Source organism: Elephantulus edwardii, unplaced genomic scaffold, assembly GCF_000299155.1.
Source record: "Elephantulus edwardii isolate Elephantulus edwardi_28Jun2011 unplaced genomic scaffold, EleEdw1.0 scaffold00467, whole genome shotgun sequence".
Lineage (NCBI taxonomy): Eukaryota > Metazoa > Chordata > Mammalia > Macroscelidea > Macroscelididae > Elephantulus > Elephantulus edwardii.
In genome coordinates, this window is record NW_006400217.1 from 431,491 (window position 1) to 450,145 (window position 18,655).

An 18,655-nucleotide genomic window follows, 5' to 3' on the forward strand; every position below is an offset into this window, starting at 1 on the left:
CACCTTTCTTTGGAATGGAAACAAATATCGATCTCTTCCAGTCAGTTGGCCAGCTGGCTGTCCTCCACATTTCCTGGCACAACTTAGTGAGAACATCCAGGGCAGCGTCTGTTGAAATAAATTAATTGGTATGCTGTCAACTCCTGGAGGCTTGTTTTTTGCCAATTCCTTCATAGCAACTTGAACTTCCTCCTTCATCACCATAGGTTCATGAAATTCCTCAGTGTCAGCCAATTACTTCTGATACAGTGATTCTGTGTATTCCTTCCATCTTTTTTTTATACTTCCTGGATCATTCAACATTCTACCCAAATTATCTTAAAGTATTGCCACCCTTGGCTTGAATTTGTTTTTCAACTCCTTCAGCTTAAGAAATGCTGAGCATGTCCGGCCCTTTTGATTTTCTGACTCCAGATCTCTGCACATTTCATTATAGTATCTTGCTTTGTCGTCCTGAGCTGCCTTTTGAAATTTTATGTTCAGCTCTTTGATTTCTTGATTTCTTCCTTTAGCTTTGGCTTCTCGGTGCTCTAATGCAATACTCAGAGTCACATCTGACATCCATCTTGGTCTTTTCTTCTTCATCAGCCTTTGTAATGATCTTTTGCATTCTTCATGGACGATTTTCTTGACATCCTCCCAGAGCTCATTTGGTCTATGCTCATTGGTGCTCAAGGCCTCAGTTTGATGGGGGTGGGGGTGGGAGTGAGGGAAATGGAAAAAATTTGTTCGAATTTGTATTAGAATTTTGTAAATAAACTTAATAAAAAAGAGTGTTTCAAGGACGAATTGTTATGGGCATATGAGGGAAACACAATAGACAGGGCTCATGGAAAATTTACTCACAGTCTGTCCCTGTTTGTTCTGTGATTTTTGTTAATCTGACCTTGGTCTCCCGAAGTGGGAGCAGGTGTATTTGGGTGATGATTTACCTTGATTGCAGGCAGGAATCAAGGCTGATAGGAAAAAAAGAGGCTCGAGTCTTCTTGATCTTGGAGTGATGGAACCATAGAGCTTTGCCAAGTAGTTTCACGGCCATGGCAGTGGTTAGGAGTACCTGAAAAGGGCCTTGGAGAAGTCCTCTTGATGAGTGGGAAAAGAAGGGTCATGAAGTCCTCCTTGTGGGGAGGTCACAGAGCAGACAGGACAGGATTTAGTGATAGATCACAGAAGAGTGGGTAAGTTGAGACAGAGCACTAAATGCATCACGAGTTGGAGGGTTTCATGAATTTTAAGAATTTTTTGAGCTTTTTTTCTGGGGGAGAGCATAGCACCCCTGAAGGAGAAACCAGATTTCTGAACTGGTAGCTGAAGATTATCTCAAGTGGTGTACTGTGGTTGGATGGCAGGGATAAAGGCACTGGAGAGGATTTAAGAATAGCCTTTATGCATCTGTATCTGCAAAGTTATTTACTCGTGAGATGAAGTCTTGCGCTATTTGATGGCTTTTGCTTTGGATGACTCCTAATTGGGTTGGGAGGGTAGCTGCTCGTAGGAGTTGGAATAAAAGGGAAGCATTAATGATTGGTGACCCTTTTGTGGCGAGAAGTCCTCTTCTCTCCAGATGGATGTGTGGGCATGGAGGATGTGATAGGCATATTTGGAATGAGTGTATATGTTTACCCTGTGATCTTTGTGTGAGAGCTCTTGTTAAAGTGACAAGTTCTACTTTCTGGGAAGAGGTGCCTTTGGAAAGGGAGTGACTTTCAATGAGTATTGAACTATTGACATTGGCATATCCTGCACACTTGGTCTGATCTTGGGAGGTAGTGGAACCGAGTATCCTCTGGATTAACAAGAGAGTATTGGTGATATGACTAAAGTGTGCAGTTAAGCTTTCCAGCATTTCTGTGCAGGAATGAGTAAGTTTATAGTTTGAGTTGGGGAGTAAGGTTGCTGGATTGAGAGATGGACAGCTATCTACTGTTAACTCAGGAGAATCCAGAAAGGTAGCATGGAAACGTATGGAGGGGGAGAGATTTTTTTTTTTTTTTTACTAAAAGTCTGAACAAGATGAGTATAGAGGGAGAGAGAGAAAAGTGGAGAGTGATAAAGTTTGGCTGCAGTTCCTGGCTAGTTCTGTGGTGAGGCTACTTTTACATAAGAGAGGTGGGAGAGTAGGAGCTGCTGAGAGTTTTGATCTGGAAGGGGAGAGGGCTTAGAAAGAGTGAAAAGAATTTGCTAAGTACTGCAGTTTTGACAGAGAGGACAGAAAGCAGGGAGCAAAGAAGGCCTGAATGTAGGGGATTTCTGACCATTTGCCATTGCATGGTAGAAATTGTCAAATTCTCTAAGAGTGTTAAATTCAAGCGTTTCATTTTAGGGTTATTGAGACCTATTATTTGATATTGTCGGTATGACGTATGTTTCAAGGGAGCGGAGGAGACACTCACAGTGGCGTGTACAGAGAAGGGCAGGATTGGTTGGCTCCCATGATTGGGGAGGAATAAGTAGTGAGGATTCCCAGAGAGAGACTTAAGGCAATAATGTGTCCTTTAATTCCCTTTTGTCCTCATGAGAATAAGGTCTGCTCATGACATAGGCATCCCTAGATCAGGAGAGACCTGCCCAGGTGGCTGAGGGATCTGCCTGGCCTAGTGCTAGGGCTTTCTGAGTCCTGAAGACAGCAGAAGATCTGAGAGGAGAACCACTACCACTTACCCTAAATTGGTCAGGTGGTGTTTGAAGGCCAGTAATGGCAAGAAGCAGAAAGCTTCTGCAAAGTGGGGCAGTCACGGATCAAGCCCGTGGAGGAGTGAAAAGAATTAGGCCAGTCTAGCACATCCTAGGTGAGAGGGACAGATTATTACATATAGAGGAGAGACAGAAGCCAATTTTGCAGCGTTTCCAGAGAATCTCAATATGGAATCAGGGCAAACTGCAAGGAGGTAGAGAAAAAGAAAGGGAATAAGGGTTTGTTTTCTCCTGGCAGATGCCCCTTTTGGGGTTTTGGCACCTGAAATGTAAGGTCAGCGAGGAAGGGCAGAACCCAGTCAGGCCAAGAAAGTTTATTAAGGAGAAGCTGCCAGGTTGGCTCTAAAGCAGAAACCAGGCCCCAGTGGAGTTTTTTATTGTCTTAAAAGGAAATTGGGGAGTTAGGATGTTTGCAGCTGCTTGATGCCAGGTAAGAGAGCTGGTTAGGAGTCGAAGATAGTTATACCTGGGAAAGGGAGATGAATTAGTTTTGCAGCTCTAACAGATAAAACACAGTTGCAGTTGCTGCTTTGATCATTACTGTGGCTATTCTGGGGAAAGGGAGGGAGAGCAGCTCCAGCCCTGACACCACTAACCCACTAGAGTTCCCTAATAATCCAACTGAAAGAGATTTTATCTGCGTATTCATTCTTGAAACTTTTTTTTTTTCTTAATCTGCCTTCCCATACATTATCAACACACCTGTGAAACAGATCTGTGTCTGTTGCTGGCTAAAAGTAGCGGCTCAGAGAAGGCACGGCCAGAATTTATAGAGAACCAGTTGCTTGAATTCTGGTTTTTCAAAACGGAGGGTTGAAAGTTGGTGGAAACAGAAAGGGAAAGGTTTTGAGACATGGATTCGAAGCTGGAAAGTTTCTATCATGTTAGGGCTGGGTGGTCCCGGCCTCACCCGCGGCTGGAATAAGTGGTGGTTTTGTCTACACTGCATGTCCCTGCGCAGAATCCCTACCCCGCTTACGCCCCTGGGGCAGGGAGGGCAGCCAGGTCAGAGCCTTAGGGGACCGGGGAAGCTGTTGCGGCCGGTGCGGGTCGCACAGGCTTGCGTCAAATGGCTTACGTAATGTTCCGGCGCGGCCTACTTGGTTGGGCATGCGCACAGTCTGCTCCGCCTCTCCTGATCTGGCCCTTTGGGGGCGGGGCAGTGACCGCAACAGCCAATGGGATGTGCCCACGCGGGGCCGTGCCCCCGGTCGCCCCGCCCCGCTACCCGCTGTCCGAAGTCCAGAGGCGCCGGCTGAGAGGTAAGTTGTTTGCTGGGCCCCACGCTTGCGTCACAGCAGGCTAGAGTGGCCGGAGGGGGCCAGGCCGCGTCTCTATAGGCGCTGAATGGCGAAGGGCTGCGGGCGGTGTGTCCATCTGGGGAGGGTGGAAACTGGTGAGTGGGACCTTGAAGGCTATGGGACTCCTAGGTCAGCGCTTTCGCTGGGGAAGAGCCTGTAAGAGGGGTCAGAGGAATGAATAGAAAGGCAGGAGGCCAGCACCTCCAAGGGAAAGGCTAGGTTCAGAGGACTGTCATCTAGGACGGAACCGTCCTTGTCGAAGCCATGATCAACTCACTTTCCCTTGGAGTCAAGTAGGTAGAAACGGTGCTCAGAAAGCGCTTTCTTGATTTGCCGGGGAAAATACTGTTACATTGCTGCAGTCACGTGCTCCACTCTAGCTCCTGCTGCAGATGACCCCAACCCACCACACATACCCCTAGCTACACTCCACACCCCAGCTTAACAGGCCCCTAACCACATAGGCTCCCTCCCAATTCCTGTCCACACAGTCACTCTGACACACAGACCTGCCCCCATTTCAGCGGTCTGTACGCTCTGCCACTCAGAGTCCCCTCCACTGCGCAACTCCCCCACCCCTTGCCACATAGGCTCCAGGCTACACAGTCCTCCCCAAGACCCTAACTGGGTTGTGGGAGGGATCTCTGGACCGCATATTCACACCCTTCCCTGGCTGCAGTAGTTCCCACATAGCTGCAGCCCACCTCCCCCCTGTGCAGTCAACCCGCTCCCAGACTGCAGACCAAGGAGGTCTTTGCCGTGGCCACGCCATGCGCCACCTCACATGCCACCGCCCCAGACCCCTTGGCCACAGAGATAGGCCGACCCCACTGCACAGGTTTCTCCCCACCTTGCTTCAGATGTGCCCCAACCCCCAGTCCGTTTGTGGCCGTCTGCCCTAGCTCCTAGCCGTAAGCTACACACACACACACACACACACACACACACACGCGCGCGCGCGCTTAGAGCTCGGCAGACATTTTTTTTGGGGGGTGGGCGTACTGGAAGGACGGCCCGGGATTGCAGCCAAGTTTTATATTTTCACACATTATATTGTGTTTCTTGCTTCAGATGGCCTTGCTCAAGCAAGCCTCTTAGGTGGTGTTTATATTATCAGAGGAAGTCCTAGTTTTCCATGTTTTTCTTGGTTTGGAGGTTCCTGCAGAGCCATCCAGAATTTCAGGTACTGCTGGAGAAAGGCATATTTTTAAGAAAAGACTAAGTTTGCTTTAGACACTCAAGTTTGAGGTGGCAACTAAGAAGGTCAAGGTAGACGTTAAAAGGGAAGGAGGCCTGGGACTCCGAGAACAGAAGAGTGCTGAGTGTGAGGTGGGAAGTGACAAGAGTTCTCAAGACCAGAGCTCAGACAATGGGGGAACAGAGGTTGAGCTAGTTACAAAAGATGTGACATCAGAGGCTTGTAATGTTCCTGTTGCAAGGAAGGAAATGGTGCAGAAAGCAGGGGAAGAAAAGGAAGAGGAAAATGAAGATAAAAAGAAGAGTAACTTAAGGTGCACCACCTGTGAGAAGGCGTTTCTGTATGAGAAGAGTTTCCTGAAGCACATCAGGCACCACCATGGTGCTGTTGCTGCCCAGGTCATTTATCGCTGTGACACCTGCAGCCAGACCTTTGCTAACCGCTGCAACCTTAAGAGTCTAAAAGTATTATATTTTAGGACATTATTTTTATCGTAGGAGCATGCAATGAGGGTTGTAGAGTGGATTATATTTGGGGCTAGGGGGTGGGGTTTGGGGAGGTGCGGGGGGGGGGATTGTGTACCAATGAGGGAGTTTTTCTTTTGCTTTTCAAGGAGAGGAGCAAATGGGGGGGGAGGGGTTTGTGCGGGGAGAAGGGTGCAACAATGAATGAATGGAATCCCAAAATCTCTGTAGATGTTCATTGAAATGAAAAATAAACAACCTAAATTTAAAAAAAAAAAAAAGAAACACACAGTATTAAGGAAAACTTCAGTATTTCAAACCCTTCACTATCTGCCAGACATGAAGAAAACCCCAAGTATGGTGTTTTATACCCACAGTCTGGATGTAATTGATTTACTTTCATTGAAATCATTCATCTATCAGGGCTGAAAACATAAATGTCAAAGCAGCCATAATATATTTGCACCAATAAAGCCATCGGTTATGCTTTCATACCAAAAAAAAAAAAAAAAAAGAGTGTGTGTGTGAGAGAGAGAGACAGAGTCAGAGATATATTAAAGCGTTAGGAACCAATAGTAAACATAGAGGAGAAAGAGTCAAGAGCAGAATGCTGGGACTGATTATTGAGGAGAAAGCACCTATTCTAGAAATTTGAATTAAAAATGGAACCCTCAAAGCAAAAGAAATGACCCAAGATTGTGAATAGCCAGGGATAAGACTTCACAGGGGTAAGGGTTGATGGAAATAAGATTTGCATTGCCTGCTGCTGGAAAAAGCTTAGCTCTAGTGCCTGAAAGGAAAGATCAGCTGTTTGAATGCAGTAGCTTCTTTGGCAGGAGAAAGATGGGCAGCCTGCCCCCTTTAAGATTTACAGCTGTGGAAATAAAAAGTGAGCTGCATGTCTCATATGTGAAAAAAATAAAAGGAATAAAGGGTAAGGTGACAAGGTTGAGGGAAGGGCATATTGAACCATTCTGAAGTCAGAAGGATCCATAAGGTCTAGGTTCAAGTCCCAGTATAACCATTTCCTGTTAATCTTGTTCTTAACTTGTGGAGTAAGATATTAACAGCACCAGTGTCTGGTGCATGGGCCACCATTATCAAACAGCTACCAAATACTGGCACTACCACGAGCATTTTTGCATGCACTCATTGTTACGGAGGAGGAGGAAACAGGTCCAGGAGATACTTGTTTAAGGTAACACAGCTTGTAAAAAACTGTGGAACTTTACATTTAGAAGTAGTGGGTACGGTGATGTGCACTGATCTGGACTACTTTACTTGGAAGGCAGAATTAGTTCTCTGAAGTTTGCTCCTACGTAATGGCAGTAGTGTCTTAATTACCTGGTTTTTGACAAAAGAAATGGGGATTACTGTTGCCGTATTTCTATTAGAATATTGAGATCTTTGACTGCAATGATTTCACGGAGGATCATGCTTTTTGTTATCCTACAGAGGAATCTTGGTAGTATTTTTTTCCATGTAGATATAAAATTATATCTGGCATTTATCTTCAGGATATATTGCTAAGAAGTGAAATGTGATTTGAATTTTTACATGAAAGAAGTCAGGTTGGCAAGCAGTGTGTGGGTCTATGGTAATCCTCTGAAGAGCTGAAATAATCCTCATTATTTTTATTTTTCTTCAGTGCTCAGGCATAAAATGATTTTCACTTTGTCTTCAAAGCTGATTTTAGGACGAAGAACGATGGAAAGTGGTGCAGTTTTACTGGAATCTAAATCTTCTCCATTTAACCTTTTGAGTGAAATGCACCAGTTGCGCCTCCTGGGGCACCTCTGCGATGTGACTGTCAGTGTGGAATATCAGGGTGTCCGGAAAGAGTTCATGGCTCACAAAGCAGTGCTGGCAGCCACCAGCAAGTTTTTTAAGGAAATGTTCCTTAATGAGAAAACTGTGGATGGCACAAGGACTAACGTCTACTTAAATGAAGTGCAGGTTGTTGACTTTGCTTCATTTCTTGAGTTTGTCTACACTGCAAAGGTACAGGTGGAAGAAGATCGGGTGCAGCGAATGTTGGAAATGGCAGAAAAGCTAAAATGCTTGGACTTATCAGAAACTTGCTTTCAGTTAAAGAAACAGATGTTAGAATCAGTACTTCTGGAATTGCAGAATTTCTCTGAGTCTCAGGAGGCAAAAGTGAGCAGTGGCTCCCAAGTCAGTGCTGCTCCTGACTCTAGGACAGATGCAGGTCTGGATGGCCATCATTCCAGTGGCCTTTTGTATTCTTCAGAATACCCAGTAGAACAAATCAACAGTGACATACTACCAGATATGCCACCAAAGAAATCCAAAGAGAAACTAGACAAGAAAAAAGATGTAATTAAGCCTCCTTACCCCAAAATCAGAAGAGCTAGTGGGAGACTAGCTGGAAGGAAAGTATTTGTGGAAATCCCTAAAAAGAAATACACAAGAAGACTCCGAGAACAGAAGAGTGCTGAGTGTGAGGTGGGAAGTGACAAGAGTTCTCAAGACCAGAGCTCAGACAATGGGGGAACAGAAGTTGAGCTAGTTACAAAAGATGTGAAATCAGAGGCTTGTAATGTTCGTGCTGCAAGGAAGGAAATGGTGCAGAAAGCAGGGGAAGAAAAGGAAGAGGAAAATGAAGATAAAAAGAAGAGTAACTTCAGGTGCACCACCTGTGAGAAGGCGTTTCTGTATGAGAAGAGCTTCCTGAAGCACATCAGGCACCACCATGGTGCTGCTGCTGCCCAGGTCATTTACCGCTGTGACACCTGCAGTCAGACCTTTGCTAACCGCTGCAACCTTAAGAGCCACCAACGCCATGTGCACAGCAGTGAGCGCCACTTTCCATGTGAGCTTTGTGGGAAGAAGTTCAAAAGGAAGAAGGACGTCAAAAGGCATGTCCTGCAGGTCCACGAGGGTGGTGGGGCACGGCACCAGTGCCAGCAGTGTGGCAAGGCCTTGAGCTCCAAGACTGCTTTGCGTCTGCATGAGCGCACACACACAGGTGACAAGCCCTACAGCTGCACCGAGTGCAAGGCCAAGTTCTCTCAGCCATCTGCACTGAAGACACACATGAGGTAGGGGCGGGGCACGGGCCCTGTCAGGGAAAGATTTTTTCAGAATGTGACTTGTTCACTGGAATTTTCTTCAAATGATTGAGAAATTGATTGAAGTTGTAGTAAGATTTGGAGACTATAGCTCTAGATTATTCACATCTTTTCCCCTTTAGATAATTTTGAGACATCTTTGGATTCTCTTTCTGGTTAGAAAGTTATAAAAATTGCTTTTTTTTATTCTCTTTGTTGTTGTTGGGTGCTGTCAAATCAGATCTGACTTGCACAGGAGGCGATTGCCCTCCTTTTCCAGCGGAGCATCTGGTGGATTCAAACCTCATGCCTTTAGATTACAGCACAGTTTCTTGCCACTAGGCCACCAGAGCTTCCTCAGAATTGCTCTTTAATATTTTGAAACCTCACACTATTTCTGTCGGCTTTAAAACAAGGGAGACCTTCCTTCTGTCTTTGTTTCCACGTTAGTAACACACAGAACTGACCTTTCTGTTCCTCCCCATTACTGCCGAGAAGGCTGGGTCACTGAAAGCTGCCTTGACTTCCCCTGCAGGCAGGGGTTCCACATCATCAGGATCCTGTGGTGGTTAGTGTACTCTCCACATTGGAGGATTTGGAGCTGAAGCCTTTATTTCTCTTGTGCTGCCTCTTTATTTAGAACTTAGATACTGTGATTATCTGGGTCCAGTGAGTCCATCATTGAAAGAACATTTAGGCATATGCAGTTCCCAAGAAGCTGCTTTGGCCTTATGTTTTAGCTCAAAGGGCTTGGAAAGTATAGTTTGAATTGCAGAATGAGGACAGACTGTATTTTCTATTAACTTGTTTCTGAATTACATGTGGGTGGCATTCAGTTTTCATATATGTTTCCTTACAGTTCTCAGTGTTTATACCTGAAACCTAGGCAGGCAGTTGTTTTCTATTTGATTCTGGATTTGCCTCTGAGCTGGTCTTTAGTGTTCATCATCTTTTACTCTCTAAGTTTAAAGTAGTTGAGTTAGAAAGTGCTCAGTATATCCTGGTTGAATGCTACTTCACAGTTGTTGTTAGGTGCTATAAAGTCAAGAGCCTATGAACAGCAACTCTCAACCCTGCTCTATCCTGCACATCCTTATCATCCCAACATACTTCATGAGCACATTGCCATAGTCACTGTATCAAGTAATAAAAATTCTTACACACATTCCTCAGAAACCAGGCTTCTTTAGTGTTTTCAGAGTATTTCTCTCAAGATTGGTCATGTGCTGTCAAGGTGGAATCAACTCATAGCTGATCCTCGAGTGGGTTTTCAGATGCTTTAAATGACCTGGGAAGAGATTGCCCATCTTTCTCTGTCACAGCAGATGTTGGATTCACCAGCACAACTCTTTACCCATTAGGCCACCAGAGCTCCCTAGATTGGTTACAAAACTAGGAACCAGCAAACATTTTGATGTGTGGTAGCACATTTTGTCAGCAATAGCTAAGAGTTAAGTCAAAACATGAGCAATCTCCTCTGCTTTTAAATAACCACTGGAGGGTCAGTTATGGGTTTGTTCCATCTTGACAGTGTATGTAATAGCAACAAAGTTTCTAAGATGATTGTTTTGAGTGAGGAATTTTAGACAATATTAATGTTTTTGAAAAATCTGCAACAGCATTGTTTCTATCTGCACACACCTTATGTTTGGGAAGTAGGTGTGCATGAGTACTTGGCATGTCCTGGGGAAGTGCATCATCTGTAGGTCTTGTGTGCAGAAGTGGATCTTGTTTTGGGACGGAGACTATGAGCCTCTTTCATTTGTGTCATTCTTATTATGCCTCTTGGAATAAACTATTTGTCAGGCTAGAATGGAAATTGTATTGCTAAGTGAGGTTTGAAATATATCCTAAGTTATCATCTGAATGTTGTACTTTCAGAATTCATACAGGGGAAAAACCTTTTGTCTGTGATGAATGTGGTGCAAGATTCACTCAGAACCACATGCTGATTTATCATAAAAGGTGTCACACAGGTAAATACTCATGCTGTTGTGATTGAATGTCTTTCTTTGCTCTGGAAAGAAACTGACTTAGAGCTAGTATTGTGGTAATGGCCTTTATACCACGGAACAGTATGAATCTGCATTATGACCTTTTTGGACATTATTTTAGGTTACTTTATCAAGAGGTATAAAATAGTTCCTACTCGTTTAGTCAGAAATTACCTTTTCAGGAATTTAAAGAAATTACCTGTAATACGAGAAAAGCCATTTTCTTACTATTTTTAATGACAAAGAATTAAGAACAACCTAATTATCCAACCATGAGGAACTGGTTCAGTAAATTCTTGTAACTCCACCACCAATTTATGGACCAAATGTTTGGAATAATGGTTCTGAATTGTATGAAAAACCACCTGTGCTAGAATGTTGAAATAAAATGTACAGTTATGTAGACAGCTATCTTAAAAAAATGTACACATAGAAGACTAAAAGAAAGCACAAGGTTATTAGTGTATTAAAGTAGTGTGGTCTTCTTGTTTCTGTTTTTCATTATTTTGGTGATAGGGTTTTATGGAAGGGGAAAACTTGGCTTTATTCTGATTTCAGCATCATTACGCTGAGGTTCAGAACAGAAGTATACCAAGCCCAATGTGTGCTGCGGTTATAGTACTAATAAAGCTCTTCTTCCTTTGTTTATGCCCTTTACTTCTAAGCACTATCACATGTGCCTTAAGTTCAAATGCAGATGGGATAGAGATGAACTATTTGTCAGCTTGGATACTAGGCTGTACTGCAAAATGAGAATAATTTGGGTGGGGGTATGGCCAGATAACATGGAAAGATGAAGTCAGAATTGGTCATTTGATGAGACTATTGTTAGATTTGTTGTATTAAAATAGTATTTGTACTTTTATGTTTGTGAAATTAATGGTATGTCTAGTAATTAGATAAGATTTGTGGGACTAAAGGATTCAAACTTCAAAAAATGAGATGGTGTTAAACTCTTTTTTCTAGTCAGGTTGTTATGGTAGTTATGCATAGATTTCCATTGTGAACTTCCTCTCCTTCCAGAGAGGTTTTTGTCCTGATAAAGATCCACAGAAATGCTACTATGAAAATACACTCAACATTTCCACCAAAAATTAATACTTTCTTGTTTGGAATTTATAAAATGGTAAACTGATGGAATCCAAGTGTAGTGAAATCTTTCTTGGTATTTTCAAGGATAAGTAGCATTACTGAGTGTTTTATCATTGTAGCCTACTGAAGAACCAATAGAGGTTGTGTTCAAAGTGTGGACCTACCATTCACTTAGGTTTTCAGTGTCTGTGCAATTTCCAACTTTTTATTTTGTTTTCTCATGTAGGTGAAAGACCTTTTATGTGTGAAACATGTGGCAAGAGTTTTGCTTCTAAGGAGTACTTAAAACATCACAATAGAATCCATACTGGATCCAAACCCTTTAAATGTGAAGTTTGTTTCAGGACTTTTGCCCAGCGGAATTCACTTTACCAGCATATTAAAGTCCATACAGGTATGACTGGAATGTCACCAAAGACACAAGTTCAGTTTATGAAAAAATATCCAAAAGTTCTTTTTTTTGTTTTTGTTTATTATATACTAGTTTATTTACAAAATTCAAATACATTGTTTTCCAGGCCAGATTCTTCCAATTTCCCTCACCCCTCCATCAAATTGTACAACCCATGATTAATCAATGCCCTCGCCATGCAAATCCTCATCCCTCTGCTCCCCCTTTCCCTTGGATCCTCATACTCATTCTACAATAATGGTTTTATACAGTATTTGTCCTTGTGGGACTGAGATCGTTCACACAGCATAATGCTCTCCAGTCCCTCCCAAGTTAGATAATAATGGACAAAATCATTGTTCCTGTGTGCTGCGAAATATTCCACTGTGTGCATGTATAATTTCTCAGTCCATTTGATTGTGGTTGGACATCTCGGCTGTTTCAATATTCTTGTGAAGGTGAATAACATTGCTATGAACATTGGTGTACAAGTCTCCATTTTATTAGAAGTTCTTGAAGCTACTTGAATGTTATTTGGAATTATACTAGGAGAAAATTTTGGCCAAAAAGAGCATTTTTATTTTCACTTTGGAAGTTCATTTCTGACTTTGAGAAGTAGAACCACTTACATGTGCAAATGAAAGACAACAACATTCTTTGGCTATTTGGAGGGGTTTTTTGAGGACAGACAATACACAGAGGGTATGAATGTGGTTAATGAACAGTTTGATGATTTTTTTTTTTAGGTTAGAATAAGGGATAGTGATCTATAGGTGTCAACATATGTTGTTTTTAGGGGCTGTCGAAGTCCAGTATGACTCATAGTGATCCTATGAACAAATGATCTGAACCCTGTTCTAGCATGTGCCATCCTTACACTTCCTGACACACAAGAGCCCACTGCAGCAGTCGCCATATCAGTCCACCGGGTCAAGGGTCTTCCTCTTCTTCGCTGACTCTCCACCCTTCCTAGCATCTTTTCCTTATGTGAGGTGAAGCATCTTCATTCTTTCCTCCAAAGAACATTCCGACTACACCCTCTCCAAGACATAATTTGTTTATTCTTTTGGCCATCCATGAGATGTTCATTGCTGTTCTCCAACATAGCAGCTCAAAAGCATTAGGTCATCTGTCATCCTTATTCACTGTCCAGCTCTCAGATGCACAGCAAATGACTGGAAAGACTATAGGTTGAATCAGAACTAACATCATTACTCCTCAATAATTTGGAAAGGTACCTATCTGCAGACTTTCCCAGTGCAGTGTGTCTCCTTATTTCCTGATGGCTGGTACTAAGGGTGTTAATTGTGGATCCAAACAAGATGAAGGTGTTGATAGTTTCAGTCTTTTCTCCATCCATCATGGTGTTGCCTGTTAATCCAGTATGTTATATATACATACATATATGTAGATTGAGTTACCAAAGGCCTTGTAATTACAATTATTCTATTACTGTAGATAATTACTGTAGATCTGTTACCAGCTAGAAGTATGGATTTGCCCTAATGATCTTGGTATATGTAGAGATCACAAATGTGAATCTGTTCTCAAATAGCATGCCTTAGATGGAAAACTGAAGTTGAAATTTTATTAATGGTTTGCATTCAGAATTAAATACATCAGACTACAGAGACCAACTGGGTAGTTTTTTTCTTTTCCTGTCTCAGGGGAGCGTCCTTATTGTTGTGATCAGTGTGGTAAACAGTTCACGCAACTCAACGCTCTCCAACGCCACCATCGAATTCACACAGGAGAGAAGCCATTCATGTGTAATGCGTGTGGGCGGACATTCACTGACAAGTCCACTCTCCGGAGGCACACCTCTGTAAGCAAGTAACCAAAAAGCAAACCCACTGCCTTCAAGTTGATGCTGGCTCATGGGGAACCTTCAAAGGGTTTCCAAGGTTTTCTTCTAGTTTTTATGGGAGGAGAATCCCCATCTTTCTCCCATGGAGTGGCTGGTAGATGTGAACTATTTTCTTATAGGGTTAGTGGCCCAGCATGTAACACACTGGCAGCAGTAGCTCACTTGAAAAGGAAAAACCTGCTGGTATTTAGATACTCAGAACCATAAACAGAAATGCCTTTGTTACCATCCCATACCATTCAGAGAAGACAACAAGTATTTCTCCTAGGATTTTTCTCAACTGCAAAGCCATTAAGAGGATAAGCAAAGAAAAGAATTAAGTCTCAAGACCCAGAGGAAAGCACTGTTCATAAGTATTTCTCGCAGTGTTGATGGTGTGGAAAGGCATTAGGCAGTGAAGAGAGGGGATTTTGCTGCAGTTAAAACCAAGTTTAAGTTAGAAGCAATCATTCTGCTTAGGTTTTTTTTGTTTTTTGTTTTTTTTAAAAGGTACTTTTAAAAAGAAGTATCTATGAATTGGGGGATATACTTGACACATTCAGTGACTTGTGTTTTGTGTTTGATTTGTAGATACATGATAAGAATACTCCTTGGAAGTCTTTCCTTGTTATTGTAGATGGCTCACCCAAGAATGAAGAGCACAAGACTGAGCAGCCTGATGAAGAATATACATCATCCAAACTTTCAGATACATTGATGTCTTTTGCAGAAAATGGCCATTTTCCTAACCTGACACCAGCCCAGAACAGCCCAGCTGTACATGAGAAAAGCTTGGCAGACACAGCTTGCAAGTCAGATGATCTCAGGGTGTCCCAAGACTCCGTTCTTGCCACCACTATTGGTGACCTTAGTGAACTGACTCCACACACAGATGTGATACCCTCACAGCTTCACTCTCTGGCCAGCATGGAATAAGAGCTTAATGTTCCTCATCAGACAGGTTTCATCTTGCACATATTTGATTGTGTGACTGATGTACCCAAGATGATAACAGGGGGTAAGAAAGGGTTGTCTGTGTACAGAGGTGATGTACACCAAGATTGACTTCTGCAGATGTCCTGATAAGTTGCAGGCCCTTATGAAGGCTTTTTTTTAAAGCTTTCCCTTAAAAATCCTGGTCCACATGATCTCAGCTACACCTTATCAACAAACAAAGCAATTTACATACCCTCACATGATTCTAGGGTAGGTTGTGTGCATTACTCACCCAAATATTCGGTTAAATAGTTAAGTTTAGAAAACTGCTTGATTTAATTGTATAGGGCATCCAATGCATGAAATTGCTATCAGCAGTCTCTCAGATCTCTTACTCCGACTTATACTTTATGTCTGTTACTTCCTCTGATACTTTTTTTAAAACAAATTTTTCCAAGGCTTCTCCCTCTTCTTTTTACTGTGTTTTGAATAAAAGCCTTTTTTTTTCTTTCTTTTTTTCCCCACAAAGTCCATCTTTGATGACATCAGATGGCTGTTAAGCTCGCTCGTATGGCTCCCTGCATGTCCCCTGACCCCAGGAAAGTCCAGTGGGTTCAGGGAACAGGAACTACCCCCCACCCCGCCCTGCCTGGAAAGCTACCTGGATGAGCCCTCTTGCAGGGTGTCTGAGTAGGCAGCACCATACAGGGTATAAAGAAGGCCATTATCTTTTAGTGTTTCCTCATTTGTGGCATTGAGACAAATCAGCTGCACTGGCAACTCTATTGGGACTGGAAAAATTAATTTCCTTCCTATTTATAGGCACTGGAAAAGGAACAGGCAAATTGAGTATGTGTTAAACAGCTCAATCTTACCTTTACTCACATCATACATAGAGCTAGGAAATTTGTTACAGAGTAAGCCTTTGCAGTGAGATGTGGCTATGTAATTTCATTCCTAATAGGTAAAAACTGTCCTACCAAAGATTCCATCAGAATAACTGTTTTTACAGATATGTAGAAAATTAATCAAGGGACTAATTTAGGAATACTTGAATATAGTTATTTTATTAGCAAATAATAAAATGAAGTGGTTAATGGCATGGCATAGAATATTGTTATTTTTGCCAGGTTTTTCTGATTTAATTTCTGTAATTTGCAGAGACCCAGACTTTATCAATTCTACATTAAAAGATTGCAACATGCAAGTAATTGCTACGTATTTATATCCATGGGAGCTTGCAAGAATGCAGCAGAAGGGACCAAAAGCCTTCACATATTCCTCTTCCATTATACTTTAAACAGTGATTGTGAAGAACCAATAACTTTTAACTTTTATCTTAAATATGCTGGTTGTCTCCTGCTGAACATACTGCTCAAAATTAATTCACAATGAAAATGTAATTCCAGTGTATTTTTTAAGCCTAATTTTTGGTTCTGGTATTTTGCCATGTTTGTGTGTTTGTAAATGCCTCAGTTCACACATAATCTAAAACAAAAACCAAAACCTAAAAGGAGTACTTTTGCTAATTATTTCCCTCTTTATATTTTAATTTATTGAACTTACTGTGAAAACAATTATTTACTAAGAGGAAGCTCCTTTACCCTTCAGTTTTAGAATGAAGACTTAACTAACTGCACTATGCCAAAAGCTAATGAGGAAAGACCTTTTTTCCTAATGCATTTTTTCTTTTAACTTGTAAGCTGTTTCAGGCACTGGGAGCATTTTCACAGTTGCTCTTAGAGATAGCCAAAACCCACTACTATCAAGCTGATTGTGACTGTGATCTTCCACTGGGTTCACAAAGCTGTAAATAGTACTGAAAGCAGATTGCAGCATTCTTCTCTTGTGGAGAAGAAGCTGGTGGATTTGAAACACCAAGCTGAACATGTTACCCACTACATGCAACTAGGGCTTTCCAAGTATTTAAAATTCAGTTCTGATGTTATATTATAGAACAAAGTAGAACAAATGATAGTGACACCACCTTTTTATTCTCTGGATAATGAACTTGCCCAACCGATGTACTGTTTCCTAGGATAAAGTCCTCTTGATGAGAAGGAATTTAAATAATAGATTATTTTGTTATCTCCTGGGAGAAGTTTTGTCTTGAATCAATTTCTTTAAAATTTCTACAAAAGTCTTAATAAATTTTGTTTTATACAAATAAGTTTTGTAGTTCTACTTGTATTACTAGAATTTAGTGTCTGTTGAAAGAAAATTCTTAACTAAGCAAGTATTTCATTGATTACTCAAAGGCATTTGACTGTGTGGATCATAACAAACTGTAGCTGACTCAGAAGAATGGGAATCCCAGGACACTTGATCATGTTAATGTGAAACCTATACTTGATCAAGATGCAGTCGTCAGAACAGAGCAGGAAAACACTGCATGGTTCAAAATTGGGAAAGGTGTACGCCAGGGATGTGTCCTATCTCGATACCTTTTCAACCCGTATGCAAGAGGCTGGGCTCTGAGTGTGGCGTCAGGATTGGTGGAAGATCTATTCACAGTCTGCATTATGCAGATGACACAACCTTGCTTGCTGAAACTGAGGAGAGCCTGAAATGCTTGCTGCAGAGGGTCAAGGACTGCAGCCTTCAGTATGGATTGAGGAGGCTCAATGTCAAGAAGACGAAGATTCTCACCACTGGACCAACTGACAGCATCAGGATGGATGGTGAAGAGATTGAGATTGTTCACAGCTTTAGTTTCCTTGGCTCCACGGTCAACACTCTTGGCACCAGTAGCCAGGAAATATTTTTTAAAAAAATTATGATGGGAAAGTCTGCTGTTAGGGACCTCTTTAAAGTACTGAAGAGCAATGGTGTTACTCTGGAGACTAAGGTGTGTCTGATACAGGCTATGGTCTTTGTAATCACTTGTTATGCATCAGAGAGTTGGGCAATGACTAGGAAGGAGGAGAATTGATGCCTTTGAGCTGTGGTGCTGGAGAAGAATATTGAATGTACCACAGACTGCCAAGAAACAGATTCATTCTGGAGAGGGCTAAACCAGGCTGCTCCTTGGAGGCAAGGATTCTGGGGCTTCGTCTGACATACTTTGGACATGTTGTAAGGAAGGACAGGTCCTTGGAGAGGGACATCATGCTTGGGAGGGTGGAGGGAAAGCCCTCTATGAGGTGGATTGATTCAGTGACTGGGGTAATGAGGATGGGTGTGTCAGAGGCAGTGCGATTGGCACAAGGTAGAGCAGCGTTTAAGGCTGTTGTACATAGGGTCACTGTGAGTAGCGACTTGATGACATTTAACAACAAGCAAGTATAATTTGTTCAAGTATATAGTGAAATTTAAAAAATCAGGCCCTATTGGTTTTATTTAGTATAATCTTTATTTTAAAAGAGAGCTCTGTTAGCCTAATGGGTAAGGAGTTAGTTGCACTATCAACCCAAGTCAGGTGAGTGTAATCCACTAGCTGCCCTTTTTCCTTGAGAGAAAGATAGGCAGTCTCTTCCCAAGTGATGTAGAGCCTCTGAAAATCCACTGGAGGGTCACCTGTGAGTCAACTCTGCCTCAACAGCCTTCATAGTTTTAAAATGTGTCTCTTAACTGTCAGGATTACACCTTTTTTCCCTTTAGGAAAAAAGGACTTAGGTGTGAATATGAATAAAACGTTACATCCGCTATACAGAAGTAGTATGTACAGC

General features: G+C 42.2%; 1 protein-coding gene across 1 annotated transcript; it reads left to right on the forward strand.

Annotated features, from left to right (window-relative positions):
- The first annotated feature begins 7,364 nt into the window (after positions 1–7,364).
- GZF1 (GDNF-inducible zinc finger protein 1) lies at positions 7,365–14,987 on the forward strand. The gene is made up of 5 exons (XM_006902896.1): positions 7,365–8,719; positions 10,610–10,704; positions 12,041–12,208; positions 13,873–14,030; positions 14,643–14,987. Exons 1-5 carry the CDS (start codon positions 7,365–7,367, stop codon positions 14,985–14,987), a joined length of 2,121 nt encoding a protein of 706 aa, XP_006902958.1.
- Positions 14,988–18,655: the final 3,668 nt, after the last annotated feature.